This window comes from Staurois parvus, unplaced genomic scaffold, assembly GCF_062004578.1.
Source record: "Staurois parvus isolate SC_StPar_1 unplaced genomic scaffold, SC_StPar_1.0 ptg000935l, whole genome shotgun sequence".
NCBI lineage: Eukaryota > Metazoa > Chordata > Amphibia > Anura > Ranidae > Staurois > Staurois parvus.
This window is the reverse complement of record NW_028318731.1, coordinates 112715-131370: the sequence shown is the minus strand read 5'-3', so window position 1 is coordinate 131370 and position 18656 is coordinate 112715. Positions and strand designations below refer to the sequence as shown.

At 44.8% G+C, this 18656-nt stretch overlaps 1 protein-coding gene across 3 annotated transcripts in view; it reads right to left on the bottom strand.

Annotated features, from left to right (window-relative positions):
- Positions 1-2891: 2891 nt before the first annotated feature.
- Positions 2892-18656, bottom strand: part of NAP1L4 (nucleosome assembly protein 1 like 4) — an 87292-nt gene continuing 71527 nt past the window's right edge. For 2 of the 3 annotated variants that reach the window (XM_089656759.1, XM_089656760.1), the window contains exon 14: positions 2892-3640. In XM_089656759.1, the coding sequence (XP_089512885.1) occupies positions 3602-3640 (39 nt within the window). In that variant the 3' untranslated portion in view covers positions 2892-3601. Of the gene's footprint in view, positions 3641-17244; positions 17285-18656 lie in introns of all 3 variants that reach the window. The other variant, XM_089656761.1, reaches the window with a different exon arrangement.

Sequence of the window (18656 nt, the reverse complement as noted above, 5' to 3'; positions counted from 1 at the left end):
TAAGTTTGAAAATTGTGGAATAGTGAACAACTGCTTTAAGTGTTAATAAAGTTTTAATTATTTTATTTATTTTTTTAAACATGTTATGCTCACTGGCTCTGTGCAGAGGTATTGCACAGAGCGGCCCGATCTTCCTCTTCTTGGGTCCCCCGCCGACGCTCCTGGTTCCTCCTCTTCTTTGTGTGTCCCCATAGCAAGCCGTTTGCTATGGAGGCACACAGGGGTTTATTTACTAAAGTTGGAGAGTCCAAAATCAGACTCCCTTCTGCATAGAAACCAATCAGCTTCCAGGTTTCATTGCCAAAGCTTCATTGAACAAGCTGAGGTTAGAAGCTGATTGGTTTCTATGCAGAAGGGAGTCTGATTTTGGACTCTCCAGCTTTAATAAACCCCACAGTGTCTGCTCACTCCCGAGCGGTGTGTCTATGGAACCACACTCCATAGACTTGCACAGCGGGACTTAGCCCCACATGCAAATAAAAAACGCATCGCGTTTCCCCTCTCTTCCTCTTCAAATAGCACTTGAACAGTAGCAGGAGCCAATGGCAATCCTATGCAGTGAGGAGGAAGTGGGGGTGGGACTTAGCCCCACCCCCACTTCCTCCTCACTGCATAGGATTGCCATTGGCCCCTGCTGCTGTTCAAGTGCTATTTGAAGAGGAAGAGAGGGGAAACGCGATGCAGCCGTGCACAGCGCTGGATCTATTCTCCCCTCTCTTCCCCTTCACACAGGGAAGGGGGGAGGACAGGGAAATAGAAAACATTTTTTTACCTTAGTTTTAAGGTAAAAAAAACATTTTTATCTTTAGTATCACTTAGATTTTTCTATCACAAGCTTCTCCTAATGGCCCCCTGTAGTGCTTAAATAATTGGATAATAAATTAATTGTTTATAAAAGTACCAGTTTTTTTTTTTTCCCTGGCACTTCTGGGTGTGGCCGCCTTAGGCGGATGACGTCATTAGGCTATCCCGTTGACTTTTGGGATATCCGTGTCATCAATCCCAGGAGTCGCCTGGCATCCGAAGCTTCTAACATTGCATTATTTCCACACCGGAAATTATGCGATTGGGTTCTCAGTTGTCAACCAGTCGCATAAACTTTTGCCGACACCACCATTGTTATGGAAACCAATTAAAAACAATATGCGCCGTACAGTGCTGCTACTGTGCAGACATGAGATTGGGAGGTGCATGCTGGGTAGCCAGCTGCACATCATCCCAGAAGTGAAGGGGGCGCTGGCTTCGAATGCCCATAGCTAAGATGGTCACCGCCAGATTTTTTTGCAGGGAAAAAAAAAAAAAAAAAAAAAAACACTACAGATTTGGCAAGTAGATTTTATATGGACAATATCCAAATTAGATCCATAATAATCATGAGGCTGTTTTTATTACAATTTTGGTTAGGAGACTGTAGCTCCTCTAAGTCTTCACCCAGTCAATCAGTAGGTAGAGGGCAACCCTTGTGTAGGAGCAGCCTGCTACACCGACACTACTAAACCTACAGTTCCCTATACTAAACCTACAGTTCCCTACATCTGCCAGTCTGAAGCAGGGATTTTCTAGAATTTCATGAGCAGCGGCTGACTGACCTCCCATCTGATGGTGCCTAAATAGCTCCTAGGGCCAAAGCTACTTGGCAAAACTAGCTGCCTGACCTAAATGTCTTTTTAGCACACCACTGTCTGGGAGGCATTCTAACTACTGACCACCAATGTAAGTCGGGAGCATTTTTTCCTCATTGACCCCCAATGAATTGGTTTCGGTAAGTGTGCCAAGACCTGAAAATGTTAGGGGTCTCTCCCAAGTAAGAAGGTTGAAAAAGACTGCTCTACATCAGCAGGACACAAGATGCCCAGCAGATCCAACGCCACTCCTAACCGAACCCTGTTGTGTTGCCGTGTACTGACTAATGCCAGTAAACTCCCCCAAGGACATCTCTGGTGGCACAGGTGCTGATATCTAAAGGAGAGATCTGGGTTGGGCCAAGATGGTAGGTGAAATTCACAGAATGCAGATTAGTGTTCCTTGACTTGCCCTTTAAACTTCGTAAAAGGAAGAATTATTTACTTTTCTATGTTGTCCAAGGACATCTCTGGTGACACAGGTGCCGATAGCTAAAGGAGAGATCTGGGTTGGGCCAAGAAGGTAGGTGAAATTCACAGAATGCAGATTATTGTTCCTTGACTTGCCCTTTAAACTTCGTAAAAGGAAGAATTATTTACTTTTTTATGTTGTCCAAGAACACCGCCAAGCCTGGTGGCACAAAAGCCGATTTTGGCCGGTCAACTAAACCAATACTCCCAGTAATGCTAGCAAAATGAGGGTCATCCAAACATTGGCCCATGGACGCCACACTTTCTGGTGTATTTTGGGGCGTTCAGAGCCTTAAAGTTTTTCATTGACCATATAGTGATGGAGTAAAAAATGTAAAGCCATCTGAAATTTAAAAAAGTAAATAAGAGCCTAAGAGCAGCCACCTCAAAGTACCCGCTATTACCATCGCTACCCAGCAAAGCCTCCTGAGATACTTGTGGATCCAAATTTGTTACTACACTTTGTTACTAAGGGTTTGTCTCGAGCCTACCACTTCCAACATCCAAACAGAGTGCCTTTAGTAACCTGAGGTGCATTGGATTGAAAATGGGTTAAGCTCCTAGGGGGCAGAGCTCAAATTTAAAGTCAAGACCTTGGCATCACAAGTGCACAGCTACCAAGGTTTTAAGGTAGGCACCCTACGATGATTGCCCTAGGCAGTGGGTTTTGATATTAAACGTCTGACAGATTCACTTTCACCGCCTTTTTGTGATGCCAAATTTACTTTAACTCTTTTTTGTAAAGCCATTTTGTCACCTGATATAATCTTCCCGCAAGTAACAGTTTAAAAACGTATGCCAGCTTTAAGCTCAGTTTTTTATTTTAATTTACTTTATTGCATTTTTTTTTTTGTTTTTAAATACTCTGTACAAGTTAAATAAGTAGAACGTGTGTATACTTAAGCGTTTCACTGCATATAAATTGTCATTTCCGTCAGGCATATTTGTAACGCAGACCCAATGCGTTAAAGCAGCGGAGTGTCTAGCGGTTTTCAAACCATATCCTAGCCAGCAGTCCCCAGGGGAACTAGTGACGTCACGGAGCACGATGACAGCGCTCGCTCCAGACACCCGCCATGAGTCATGGCACAAAATGGCTGCTGTCACTCTACTCAGTCAATGGGGCACTTTTTTTTGTCTTGTTCCCCCATTTTGGTTAGTTCTTGAGAGAAAAAAAAAAAAATGTAACCAAAGAAAAATAATAATAATAAAAAAAAAAAGTAACAAAAAGCAGGGAAATAAAATAAATAAAATACAGTGTGTGGACTTAGGCTGTGCTTCCATTCTAGGAGTACCCAACAAGATCAGAAAATTCTAATACAGCTTAGAAGTGAGTCTGAAATGGAGAAATAAAAATTAACAAAAAAAAGAAGAGAAAAAAAATAAAGAGTCATGCAATAATAATAAAAAAATTGTTGAGCTTCGACTTAAAATTTGCTGCAGCATGGTAGAATCCTGAAGATTTGGAAAGATTTCGCTCTAGCGATGTATCTGCCATCTTGTTGCCATCACTGCTGTTTACACTCTGCAGGCTGAACTGCTTCTTTCTGTGTGGGATAAAAGAAGAAGTAGTGAAGGAAAACATTTTATTGAATGTCACACCACAAGTTCTGGCCCAGTGTTCAGACAGGCAGGCACCCTGGGGTATCTTTTGTTACTGTCTGCAATGCCCACCAGCACCAAGATTCCAGAACACAATGAGAAAAAAAAAAAAAAGACAAATATTTGAAACTAGAAAGGAGGTAGAAACAAAGTGCTGAACGCAAAATTTCAGATAGAAAACAGTCATTCCTTGAGTGTGGTCCCTGGACTTCAAAAACTCTAAAGGGGTCCCTAAACAAGCCAATGTCACCAAGATTGTGAAATCCAACTTGTAAGAACAAATGTTTTAGGGGGCCAAAGTACTTTGAGTAATTTAACCAATGATGGAAAAGAACAAAAAAGGGCAGATAACGCATTTTGGGAGCCAGAACATCCTGCCTCATCAAAGCTCAACCTCCCTAGCGGTCTGATTATGTCCATATTTCTGTGCTCAAAGCGGTACTTTTTTTGCATGGAAATATGCTGTTTTTTTATTGTAGGCCTGTAATTTTTAGGAATAACTCACTGAAATCTGTCCGAACAAGAGTCTAGTAAACATCCCGGGTAGGATAAAATTTGAAACACAAAATCATAAATTATAATTTAATAATCATAGAAAATGTAATAATAAATTTTATTCAATAATGTAAGGAAACCAAAAACACTGAAATGTGAAATAGAGCGCCAAGTTCGCACATCGCTGAGCTCAGTCGCAGAATCGTTTTCAGTGTCTGATGATGAATTTCCCCCACGAATCATTATCACTCAATTCTGCAAGTGGTTCTGATTTACTATCGCTGTTCTCTAGCCGGTCTAAAACCGCTTTTGACCTAAAGGGACACTTTTTGGACGCCATGGACGTTTCTCAGTTTCCAGGCAGAAAGAACAGTAAAAATGCAGGCAGAGCGCCGGACAAAGCACTCGGGACACAATGTATGTGAAATGGTTTGATACAGGAATGTTATACTATGTGATTTTAGTGTATTTAGTGAATGTCACTTTTCAACATTTTTACATTTCCTGCCAGTTCCGTCCCGACGTCCCAGGGAACGGAACCCGGAAGACAGATGCCGGCATCGGCCGGAGGACATCACCGGGGACGCTGCTGGGGGGACATCGCGGGAGCGAAGGACAAGGTAAGTGCAGAAGAGATCTTGGAGCAACGCTGCAGTGTATTCCCGAGTGTAGCTCGGGGTTACCGCTTGTGGTGCTGAAACTTTACCCCGAGCTACACTCGGGAATACCGCCAGGAGGGTTAAAACAACGTACTGGGATATTTGGAGGAAAACATGCTCCTGTGTAACTAAATCTAAAGCAAAGATCCAGCAAGAGAACAGTCAGTCATTAGCTATATACACCATAGGGAAAACTGAAGAGCTCAATTTGCTGCTGATTGGTACATTCAATGACTAATAGCTCTCCTACTGAATCCTTGCTAGAGATTTATCTGCTCAGGAACATTTAGTGCACTAAATGTGCAGCTGTGCATGGTAGCCAACCAGCTTCCAACTTCAGCTTGTACAATTAAGATTTGGCACTAAAACCTGAAAGTTTGAATTGTTTCTATGCAGAGCTGCACCACATTTTGCACGTTCCAGTTTTAGGCCTCATCCTGCAGACCGGTTGCAGGTATCGATGCAATTCCAGCACACGCATAGAGTTTCTCTTCCAAGATAGGAGAGCTGGACAGGGCCGTAGAAGGTCCTTAACCCATCAGCAGAACCGGTATCTACTCCTTTGTGGAGGAGGAACAGGATGAACACTGCCAGAGCCCTACAAAATGACCTCCAGCAGGCCACTGGTGTGAATGTCTCTGACCAAACAATCAGAAACAGACTTCATGAGGGTCTGAAGTCCTCTAGTGGGCCCTGTGCTCACTGTCCAGCACCATAGAGCTGGATTGACATTTGCCATTGAACACCAGAATTGGCAGGTCCACCACTGGCACCCTGTGCTTTTCACAGATGAGAGCAGGTTCACCCTGAGCACATGTGACAGACGTGAAAGGGTCTGGAGAAGCCATGGAGAACATTCTGCTGCCTGTAACATCGTTCAGCATTACAGTTTTGGTGGTGGGTCAGTGATGGTCTGGGGAGGCATATCCATGGAGGGACGCACAGACCTCTACAGGCTAGACAATGGCACCCTGACTGCCATTAGGTATCGGGATGAAATCCTTGGACCCATTGTCAGACCCTACACTGGTGTAGTGGGTCCTGGGTTCCTCCTGGTGCACGACAATGTCCGGCCTCATGTGGCAAGAGTATGCAGGCAGTTCCTGGAGGATGAAGGAATTGATACCATTGAATGGCCCCCACGCTCCCCTCACCTAAATCCAATAGAACACCTCTGGGATATCATGTTTTAATCCATCCGATGCCACCAGGTTGCACCTCAGACTGTCCAGGAGCTCAGTGATGCCCTGGTCCAGATCTGGGAGGGAATCCCCCAGGACACCATTCGTCGTCTCATTAGAAGCATGCCCCGATGCCCCACTTTGAGTTGCTGCAATGAAATTTCAGCAAAATGGACTAGACTGCAGCATCATTTTTTCACTTTGATTTTCGGGGGGGTCTTTGAATTCAGTCCTCTGTAGATTGAGAATATTAATTTCCATCAAACGATGGGACATGCTTACGTTCCTAACACATTTCCCAGTCCATAACAGTATACATATCCAGCATGAGATTGTTTCCCATTAAGATCTGATGTGTTTTCAAAGCGTTCCTTTCCTTTTTTTGAGCCGTGTACATAGTCACATTGGTGAAGCCTATGTCTGGTATAATTTAAGCCCCGATGCAGCAGGATGTTCTGGACCCCAAAACTGGGCTGACCTTTAATGTCACTGGCAGAATTTAAAAAAATCTTTGGCCTCCGAAAACATGTGATGCACTTATTGGTATGATTACTCGTCCAAATATTACCGAAGGCAGTATTGCAAACAGGAGAGACCCTTTTATCTATCCTCCAGGATGGTTAAAGAGAGCTTCAACCAGGGATTTGCTAGACCAGTAAAAAGAAATAATAATCTGTGTTCACCATTTCTGAAGCAACAATACCAGCAATATTTAAACCCAATAAATGTCTGCGCTCGGATTAAAATTATATAGTGAAAGCAGCAAACGATACAGAATCTCAAATAATATACTACAAAAAGTGCAGCGCTGAAACATTAATGATCAAGAGAGATAATTAGAGTCCACCAACAATAGTCCGTGCTCAAATGAAAATCCATCAAAGAAAGTGATTCCAGCCGTCAAAGGGAGAGAAGAAAGAGCCCACTCATCCAATCAGACCAGAGAGAAGGGGTGACACCTCAATATAACTGGTGGCAACAAAGAGTAGGAAATCTTATCGGAGCTGTTGGGCTTTCAAATTAATGAAAAGCCAGCAGAGATTTAGGGGTCAACTCCGAACATATCCACGGTAGATGGCGTAATAGTGTTTTAACCTGCGGTTAGTTCGAATTCATTCTGGACATTGAAAGGAGTTGACTTTCGGGCACTAAACACGTCTAGCGTTAACACGCATGTACACGCGTCAATTTTTTTTTGTTCGTGTTAAAATATGGCTGCTCCTGGATGCGCTGCCAGAGGGCTTTTTTCTACATGGAAGCATTCCCTAACTCTTAAAACATGTGCATGGATATAAAGGCTAACATGCAAAGGCATTTAAAAGCAACACAAAAAAAAAAAAAAAAAAAAAAAAGGGAGGTTCCCCCGTACTAGCTGTCAGGTTTCAAAAACAGTAGAGCTCCGCCCACACGGCTGCGTCATTCGTTCACAGTGTTCTGTGAATGGACTACAAGTCCCCACAGCCTTAGCGGCTGTCAGCTTGTAGTCCTCAATGAACTACCACGGCGCTGTGGAGGATCATGGATTCTTCCCGTCAGCAAGTACAGTGGGGAAAATAATTATTTGATCCCCTACAGATTTCGTACGTTTTCCCACTCCCAAAGAAATGAAGGGTCTTTTAAATGATAATTCTGTCTCTATCAACCAAAAATCCAGGAAAAAAAAACAAAAACACATGCTATTCCACTAGCCCTTAAATCTTGAGGTAGGTAGCCCTCACGGGATTTGTAGGTAGCCCTCACGGGATTTGTAGGTAGCCCTCACGGGATTTGTAGGTAGCCCTCACGGGATTTGTAGGTAGCCCTCACGGGATTTGTAGGTAGCCCTCACGGGATTTGTAGGTAGCCCTCACGGGATTTGTAGGTAGCCCTCTCGGGATTTGTAGGTAGCCCTCACGGGATTTGTAGGTAGCCCTCACGGGATTTGTAGGTAGCCCTCACGGGATTTGTAGGTAGCCCTCACGGGATTTGTAGGTAGCCCTCACGGGATTTGTAGGTAGCCCTCACGGGATTTGTAGGTAGCCCTCACGGGATTTGTAGGTAGCCCTCTTAGCACCAACTCGCAGATGTTAATTTTAACTGAGCAGGGTGGAAAATTACTAGCTGAACATAGGCTACGTTCACACTAGCTTTGTCAACATGCACCAGACAGGCGTTTGGGAAGCGTTTTTAACGCTTCTCAAACGCCTATGAAAATTCTGCACATGGCAGCACACAGTGCTGTTCACACTGAAGTGTTAGTGTTGGGTCACAGCAAAACGGATGCCTCGTGTCGAGTCAGGAGCAGGGGCGGACTGACAACTCATGGGGCCCCCGGGCAATAGGGGATCATGGGGCCCGTGTCCTTGCCCAAACTCAAAAAAGCCTATGAAAGAGGTACCAGGGGCATCTCATGGGGCCCCCTACTGACCCCGGGCCCTCGGGCAGTGCCCGAGTTTCCTAATGGTCAGTCCACCCCTGGTCAGGAGGAGTTGAAACCTCCCATTCAAGTCTATGGTGCTGCTCCTCAAACTCCTGGCAGGCGTTTGCGGTGCAGTTGCGCCTGTCAACCGCCTCAAAACCGCACATAGGGCGTTTGAGAAGTGTTTTTAACTCTCCTCAAACGCTCCCCAAATGCCTCTAACGCCTGTCAAACGCTATAGGGGCGTTTGGCAAGAGTTAGACAAAGTCAAGTGTGAACGAGCCCATAGACTGCTATTAGATGCCAGCCTACACTCCAGGTATTCAGACAGCCAGGGATGCTGCAGCCGCCTGAATAGAAAAGTTAGCAGAGGAGATTTCTCCATCCAAGCCAGGGGCGGACTGACAACTCATGGGGCCCCCGGGCAATAGGGGATCATGGGGCCCCTGTGTCCTTGCCCAAACTCAAAAAAGCCTATGAAAAAAAAGGTACCAGGGGCATCTCATGGGGCCCCCTACTGACCCCGGGCAGTGCCCGAGTTTCCAAATGGTCGGACTGATCCAAGCTGTTCAGCATAGATAGAGAAATCTCTTGATCTTCTCTTGTTCAGTTTGTGGGTCGAGGGAGGGGAATCAAAGTGTACGGCTAGGTGAGGTTACAAAGTGAACCCAGTTTCAGAGGGGCACAACAGAGGTAAATCGTATATTCTGGTGTCTGCTTCTCTCGGAGTGGAGTGATCTGATACAATCTCGTTTTAATTGGTTTCGAATTCTTTTTGTATGGTTTCACTTTAATTCTGTTACAAGATTATTCGTTTTCACAAAGTTTTTCAAGAAGCAACTAACAAACTTGACCAATAAAATCCTCACTATGCTCAGAAAAGGCTGCTTTGGGAGGAAAGGATTTTCCACACTGTCCCCAAACACCTAGGAAAGAGAACCATGTCCAGAAAAGTCCATCTAAGGCTCCATGTACACTGCAGCTGATAAACTGACGTTCAGGAGCTTTTCTGCGTTTTTGTCAGCAGCCCCTGAACTCTCCCTAATGTTTTCCTATGTGTCCATGTCGACTATGATGTTTACAGTCTTTTTTTTTAATGCACCAAACTTGCGTTCAGGAGTAGATTTTATCAGCGTTTCAAATACTTGTAAACGCGACTAACCGCGCTTATAGGCGTTTGTTAACAGTGTTTTTTAACAGTTCCACATCCAGATGCTGTCCAGAGCCTTTTTTTATCATCAGAAATGCACGCAAAGCGATTTCCATGTATTCAAATAGACCCGGTACACCAGCGCGTCAGTTCCAGGTTTTGCGTGAAGGAAAAAAAAAAAAAATGGTAGAACGCGCCGCATTATACTCATGATGGGATCCATAGTGACTACAACCAGAAAAGACCGGTCATCTCAACACATACTGCTCTCTCTGCTTCTGCTCTGTCTCTATTTCTTTTAAAATGTCTGAAATAGTTAATTTTTTACTGTTTTATTCAGTGCATTCTGGGCATTTTTGAAGGTCTCCTGAGGTTATCTTTAAAAAACGGTTCTAAATGCACCCACGCATAAACGCGGTACGCAAACGCGGCTAAACACACTTTTTAAACCTACTTTTTCCAGCAGTCAGTTTCCATCATTCAGAAGTTTTTTTCCCCAAACGCCCTGTGTACATGAAGCCTAAGGCCCCTTTCACACGGGGCAGAATCAGCTTTGCTCAGCAGAGGATGTGTTCTCTGATCCCCGCTGGGCAGAGCAGATTGGGTGGATGACAGGCCTGTGTCGGCTCCATTTATGCAGAGTACGGACACAGCCTGTTCTGCTCTATGGGTGGTCAGGTGTAAACAGACCGGCTGTCCATTTACACCCAACTGCCCTCCAATCCGATGAGCCTGGACGAAGGAGAACAGATTCTCTTCCATTGTTTTTAGTGGACAGAATTGGAGTTACTTATGGGCTTTTTAACTACTTATATTTTGTAAGTGGCTGTCTTTATAGCGATTAAAAGGTGTCATTTTGTATTGCACCATTGGGTTTCATTTTTTTGTTTCCACGTGACTACTAATTCTGAATGAGAAGGATTAAGGAGGAGAAGTGTGTTATTCATCTTGCTATTAGTTCCTCATTAACCTATGAAGTGGTGTCAACTGCCCATGACAATTGGAGGATGAGCAGAGAGGAGTTTGATAATATCCATTTTGACTGATCTCCTTCCCATTTGGATCCACTTTATAAGCGATTTTAGCCAACCATGAAAAACGGAAAAACGGGAGGCATGCTATCTGGTGAGCAGGGGTGTATTTACCAATTTACCACAAGGCATTTGCCTAGCGCGGCATTTTTCAGGAGGGCAGCACAGCCCCCCCTGAAAGAAGGGAAGGAAGAACGGACACATGGCATGGGCACCAGGTGGGAGCCGAGAGAGGCTGTGGGCTGCTTGACGGTGTATGCAGAGCCTGACTAAGTCCCAGGGATGTCCAGAGCTGTGAAGGTGAGTGTCTCTCATCGGGGGGGTGGGTGGAGGTGTGTGTGTGGGGCGGCCAGTGTACGGGGGGGGGGGGGGGGGGGTGTGATTGTCGGTGGTAGTGGAACGCTCTCTTGGGTGGGGGGCAGGGGTCAATTTTGTCAATGACAGGCTCTCTCTGTGGGGAGGGGGGGTGCTCATTGGTGCCACGCTCTTTTTTCAGAAAAGCCATCTTTATTGCATGTGGTGATCGTTTGGGAATTGGAAGATTCATTTGGCAGAAAAGATTTTTATATGGACTTTTAGTTTTTCACATTTTTTTTTATCACAAATGTATTTATTTATATGCACATGTATATTTCATTGCGCTACTGAATCACTTTGAAGGTTCTTTTTGTTGATCATATTTATTTGTATAGAAGTGGCAGCATTTATAATTATTTTTGAGTTAGATTTCATCACGCATCTAGCGCAAAAGTTTTTCGCTTTTTATATACACTTATAGTATTTACTTGGTTAAGACTTGTAGATAGGCTCGTGTAAACGGTCACAAGTCCGTTTACACCCACTGGTCCATGGGAATACATGAACCATCTGATCAGGTCTGCCTGAAAACCGGATAGGCGGACCAGATCGGATCACCCGTGTGAAAGGGGCCTAAGCACCCACACATGGCTACACCTAAGCATTTGTTTTCCTGATTCAGTCCTGTTGAGTTTGCATGATGCAATAGAAACATTTAGGGTTGCACCAATAGCGGGTATTTGCACAAAGTACTCCTGCTTGTGCAAATGCTCTGGAGCCCAAAACCGATATCTTTGCAGTGTGATTTGAGCCCATACAAAATGAACGGGCTCGAATCGCATTGCAAAGAATAGCATGCAATTTGAACAGGAATGCGGTGTGATCGGTACTCGGTGGTGCAAAAACGGAATCGGTGCAAAAACAGAATCGGTGCAACCCTAGAAGTATTCCCTGCTTTAACCTCCTCGGCGGTCTGATTATTTCAGATTTTTGGTGCTGAAAGCGGTATTATTATTTTGCATGGAAATATGTCGTTTTTTTGATTGTAGGCTGTAATTTTTAGGAATAACTCACTGAAATCTGTCCGAACAAGAGTCTAGTAAACATTCCGGGTATGATAAAATTTGAAACACGAAATCATAAATTACAATTTAATAAATAATCATAAAAAATAATAATATAATAATAATACTTTTAATTCAATAATATAATCAAACCAAAAACACTGAAATGTGAAATAGAGCGCCAAGTTCGCACATCACTGAGCAAAGTCGCAGAATAGTTTTCAGTGTCTGATGAGGAATTTCCCCCACGAATCATTATCACTCAATTCTGCAAGTGGTTCTGATTTACTATCGCTGTTCTCTAGCCGGTCTAAAACCGCTTTTGACCTAAAGGGACGCTTTTTGGACGCCATGGACGCTTCTCAGTTTCCAGGCAGAAAGAACAGTAAAAATGCAGGCAGGGAGCCGGACAAAGCACTCGGGACAAAATGTATGTGAAATGGGTTGAAACAGCAATGTTTTGCTATATGAAATTTTTTTAATTTTTCAAATTTCCCGCCGCCGCCCGTGCGTCCCGACGTCACAGGGACCGGAACACAGAAGCCGGATGCCGGCATCGGCCGGAGGAGATGGCCGGGGACGCTGCAGGGGACACATCGCGGGAGCGAAGGACAAGGTAAGCTCTGCAGGGACTCCCTATGCAGCGCCGCATGGTAAGCCCGAGTGTAGCTCGGGGGGGTTACCGCTTTTGGTACTGACATTTTACCCCGAGCTACACTCGGGAATACCGCTAGGGAGATTAAATAAGATATGGAGTCTTTCAGCCCATATACTGAAGAACAGGTAGGGACACAGTTTATTAGGGTAGCAGGAACCGATTTTGAAAATTAGCTGCTCTTCCATGGCAAAGAAAGTAAAAGCATAAATTACACAGCGAGGATTTGCAAAGTCAAGCCATTCAAACAGGGACATGCCAACTGAGTACTGAGAATAGAGGTCTGGCAGTGCAAATGAATGGATGGCAAGAGTAGGCCGGGGCTTGGAGTATACACAATTTCGGGCTAAGACATTTTTTTTGTCGTGCTCCTTTGGGCATGTTGCCAGGACAGGGGTGACCATACACCTACATATACGTACCTGCCAAGAAATTTGTACTGTAATATTTCTGGAAACATACATTATCCAAGAATTAAGGGGGGAAAAAAAAGCCACAGGGAGCAAGTGAGTGGCAGGACTAAATACTGAGAAACTATATGGCCATAGGATTGTGGCTATAGACTGAGGGGTCACTATACGGCCACAGGTTTGTGGACACCTGACCATTACAACAATAGCGGCTTGCTGGACATCCCTCATTAAACCACGGGCATTAATATGTGGTCTCCCTCCATTTGTGGCTAGGACAGCCTCCACCATTCTGGAAAAGCTTCCCACAAGAATTTGAAGGGTGCCTGTGAAAATGTGTGTCCATGCAGCCAACAGAGCATTTGTGAGGTCAGGTACTGATGTTGGGTGAGAAGACCCGGCTTACAACCAGCTAATTCATTCCAAAAGGTATTCAGCAAGGCTGAGGTCAGGACACTCCAGTTCCTCCACCAAACTCAACAACTTTACGGAGCTGGCTTCAGGTTTTCCAATGTTATGTTGCAGCCTGATACTACAGTTTTTAAACTCATTTTTAATTTTTCATTAATCTACACTCAGTACCCCATAATGACAATGTGAAAAACAGAAGTTTAGAAATATTTGTGAAAAAGGAAAAAATGAAATAGAACTGTGGCATAAGTATTCAGACCCTTTGCAACAACACTTGAAATTTTGCTCAGGTGCCAGCCATTACTCTTGATCCTTGCTGAGATGTTCCTACGCCATGAATGAAGTGCACCTGTGGTAAATTAAACTAATGCAGGCCATAGATGGGTCACAGATCGGCCGATTTTTCGGATAGTTAGTGGGTTAATTGTTCGGCTGTTTTCTGGTATTTTGGCAGATTTTTTTTTATCAGTAAAGTTGGAAAAAGATTGGCCGATTGGCTGATTTTCGCGGCAATGATGGGCAAATCGGCCGATCTTTTTACCGATGAAAAATCTGCGCATGAGCCGTGACCTGCAAGAGGAAGAGGAAGAAGAGGAGGAAGAGGAAGAAGAGGAGGAAGAGGAAGAAGAGGAGGAAGAGGAAGAAGAGGAGGAAGAGGAGGAAGAGGAGGAACAAGAGGAGGAACAAGAGGAGGAACAAGAGGAAGAGGAGGAACAAGAGGAAGAGGAGGAACAAGAGGAAGAGGAGGAACAAGAGGAAGAGGAGGAACAAGAGGAAGAGGAGGAACAAGAGGAAGAGGAGGAACAAGAGGAGGAACAAGAGGAGGAACAAGAGGAGGAAGAGGAGGAACAAGAGGAGGAGGAAGAGGAGGAGGAAGAGGAGGAGGAAGAGGAGGAGGAAGAGGAGGAAGAGGAGGAGGAAGAGGAGGAAGAAGAGGAGGAAGAGGAGGAAGAGGAGGAAGAAGAGGAGGAAGAGGAGGAAGAAGAGGAGGAAGAGGAGGAAGAAGAGGAGGAAGAAGAGGAGGAAGAAGAGGAAGAAGAAGAGGAAGAAGAAGAGGAAGAGAATGAAGAAGCAGAATTCCAGTCCGGCAAAAAGTGTCCCTGCAGAGAGCTCCGCTATTTCTTTAACAGTACTTTGACATTTATAGCGGTTGCAACGATGTATTTGTTTACGAATAAAAACATTTGTATCTGAAATGGATACAAATAGATACATTGTTGCAGCCGCTATAAATGTCAAAGAAATAGCGGAGCTCTCTGCAGGGATACTTTTTGCAGGCTGTAGACGGGATGAAAAATCGGCCGATTTTTTTTACCATTCCTGGTAACGGCGGCCGCTTGAACGACCAATTTTTCATTTTTTTAAAGAAAAATCGGCCAGTTTTCTCCCCATCCATGGCCTGCATAATTGGACATGATTTGGAAAGGCACGCACCGCTCTATCAGCCCCCCCCCCCCCCCCCGGTTCACATCTATGAGGCTGTGCGGGCCACGTTTTGCACGGGCAGGAGATCCCATTCATTTGAATAGATTCCCGTCCCCGTGACACACAGGGAAGAAGTCCCGGCACCTCTTTGTAAAACACAGCCAAGGTACCCAGTACGGTTGCGTTTTCCAGTGTGGGCGGCGTGCCATTAGAACGAATAGCACCTGCCCGCGGGTCCACATTTCTCTGTGCGGGTGGTGCAGCTGCACGGATTTTCCGCAGCAGCGGGACCACCCGCACATATGTGAACCTAGGGTAAAAGGCCTCACAGCTGACAATGCATACTGTATCAGAGCAAAAGCCAAAAGGTCAAAGGAACGGCCTGCAGAACTTAGACTTGATTATTGCAAGGCACAGATCTGAGTCTACAAACAAAATCCTGCTGCACGGAGCCCTGGTTCACACTGAACGAGACTTTGAAATCACGCTACTTCACTCGAAGCAGCGCGATTTCAAAGCCGCAGGTCAGTGCGATTACAGGCGCGACTTGCCTGACATTTGTGCAACTTCATGCATAGAAGTCTATGAAAGTCACACCTGAAATCGCCTAAAATAGTGCAGGAACTACTTTCAAAAACAGTGCGACTCTGACCGATTTGAACGGTTCCATTGCCGAAATTAGGGTGCGAGTTGTCATGCTATTTGAAACTGCCAAATTGCATAAGTCACACCGGTGTGAACCGGGGCTGAAGGTTCCCAAAAGCAGAGGCCTTATTAATTCTAAAATGATAGACATTTGGCCCAACTAGGACTCATCCAAGACATGGTCGCCCAGCCAAACCTTAGCAAGAGAGGCGACCAAAAACCTGACTGAGCTCCAGAGATCCTGTGTGGAGATGAGACAATTCCAGGACGACAACAATCACTGCTGCCCTCCACCAAGCTTTAGGGCGGAGGCTAGGCAGAAGCCTCTCCTCAGTGCAAAACACATGAAAGCCTGCTTGGAGTTTGCAAAAAAGCACCTGAAGGACTCTCAGACTGTGAGGAACAAGATTCTCTGGTATGATGAAACTAAAATTGAACTGTTTGGCCTCAATTCTAAACGTTATGTCTGGAGGAAACAAGGCACCGCTCATCACCTGCCCAATGCCATCCCAACAGTGAAGCATGGTGGTGGTAGCATCATGCTGTGGGGGTGTTTTTCAGCAGCAGGGACTGGGAGACTGGTCAGGGTTGAGGGAAAGCTGAATGGAGCAAAGTACAGAGACATCTTCAATGAAAACCAGTTCCACAACATTCAGGATCTCAGACTGGGCTGAAGATTCACCTTCTAACATGACCATCCAAACATACAGCCAGGACAACACGGGAGTGACTTAGGGACAACTCTGTGAATGTCCTAGCGTGGCTCCAGACTTAGAGACTGGTCAGGGTTGAGGGAAAGCTGAATGGAGCAAAGTACAGAGACATCTTCAATGAAAACCTGTTCCACAACACTCAGGATCTCAGACTGGGCCAAAGATTCACCTTCCAACATGACCATCCAAACACACAGCCAGGACAACACAGGAGTGACTTAGGGACAACTCTGTGAATTTCCTAGCGTGGCCCAGCCACAGCCATAACTTGAACCCTATTGGACTTCTCTGGAGAGACCTGAAAAACAGCTGTCCACTGATGGTCCCCATCCATCCTGACTGAGCTTGAGGGGATTTGCAAGGAAGAATGGCAGAAGTTCCCCCAATCCACGTGTGCAAAGCTCATCATGTCATACCCAAAAAAAACACTAGAGGATGTAATTGCCACCAAAAGGACCGAGTAAAGGTTCTGAATACTTAAGTACATGCGATATTTCAATACTATTTAATAAATTCGGACATTTCTAAAAATTCAGTTTTCACTTTGTCATTATGGGGTGCTGAGCGTAGATTAAGGATTCATGAAAAAAAATTAATTTAAACATCTGTAGTATCAGGCTGCAACATAACGAAACTAAAGAAGTGAAGGGGCGTGAATACTTTATGAATGCTCTGTACAAAGGGCCACAGTCATGGTGGAAAAGGCCTTCCCCACACTGTTGTCAAAAGGCCGGAAGCCCACAGTTGTCTAATGTCTTTGTATCCTGTAGCATTCAGTATCCTTCATTGGAAACACCCAAAGCTCAGCAATCTGAAGGGTCGCCCACACACCTAGGCCATATAGTATAGGTGCAAGGATCAGGTCCCCACAACATTTTGGCCGTATAGTGTACACATCTTCCCACACAAAAAAGGAGAATACTTATTGCTAAGGCCTAACACAAGCACGAGTGATCATTGAAAGAGAGGAATAAAAGGGGAGAGAAAGGAGGAGATGAATGGAATTCCACCTTACCTAGGATTGTATGAATGACAAACAAGAAAAAAAATTACACCTAAACAGAAAACAAAAATGGCACAGATCAATCGAGGTGAACATGGCATGAAAAAGAATGTGATTTTGGTCAATTAAGAAGAAAAAAAAAATGATTAGCATGCACATTTTCACCATTTTCGGAATGTTAAAGCCCAACTCCAGCTTAAACCTTATTATTTTTTATTCTTTTTTTTTTTATTAACAGTGTGTGTAGACAGAGCCTCTGTCAGGTTTTTATCGTGTTCCTACTTAAGATATTTATCTTCACTTCACCTTTCATTGCTGTCCATGGGAGTCACAAGGACAGGAAATGAAGGAGAAGCTCCCCAATTAGAGAGTCACAGACAGAAACGTTAAAAAAAAAAAAAAAAATGAAGATAAAATAAAGTGTACACTGACATTAAAACTACATTTGCACTGTGTGGGAAACACCATATAATTTGTGTTAACACATGTGATAAGAACATGTACGTGTATGGATGGGTTTAATGGAAATCTGACCGCTCTCAACAAATCTATTATCTCCAGATTGATATCCAAGCACCAGGATGCACCTACAGGACATTTCCTGAGTATAAAGCGTCCGCTGTGGCCAGTGCCGTGAATGAAGCACAGGCATTGGAAGAGAAGGAGTATTGGGGAGGGCGGGGAGAGAAGCAGTATTGGGGAGGGGGGGGGGGGGGGGGAAGAGGAGTATTGGGAGGGGGGGAAGAGGAGTATGAGGGGGGGGAAGAGGAGTATTGGGAGGGGGGGGGGAAGAGGAGTATTGGGAGGGGGGGGGGAAGAGGAGTATTGGGGGGGGGGGGAAGAGGAGTATTGGGGGGGGGGGGGAAGAGGAGTATTGGGGGGGGGAGGGAGAGGAGTATTGGGAGGGGGAGGGAGAGGAGTATTGAGAGGGGGAGAAGGAAGAGTATTAGGGAGGAGGAGTATTTGGGAGCAGGAGGAGTATTGGGAGGGGGAGGAGTAGTGGGGGGGGGGGGGGGGGGGACACAGCAAGCTGTCAGAATCACAGGTAGCATGTACATTTGTGAGTACACGGGGAGGTACAGTTGTGTTCAAAATAATAGCAGCGTGTTGAAAAAAGTGAAAAAAGCTCAAAATCCTTCTAATAGCTTTTATTTCCATCCACACAAATGCATTGGGAACACGACACATTCTATTCCAAATCACAACATGAAGAAAAATACATCAAATTTGTGTTGTTCCTCTAAAAAAAAATTGAAGGAAAGTGAATATTAGACGGTTCAAAAAAATCGCAGTGTTTGTATTCTTCTTTACAAACTCAAACATTCACTATATAAACTGAGAAATGTTTGAAGATTTTGCTTTCCTTTGAATGACTTCATGAATATTTGGTTGTAGTCGCACTGTTTCTGAGAACTGCTGTACAT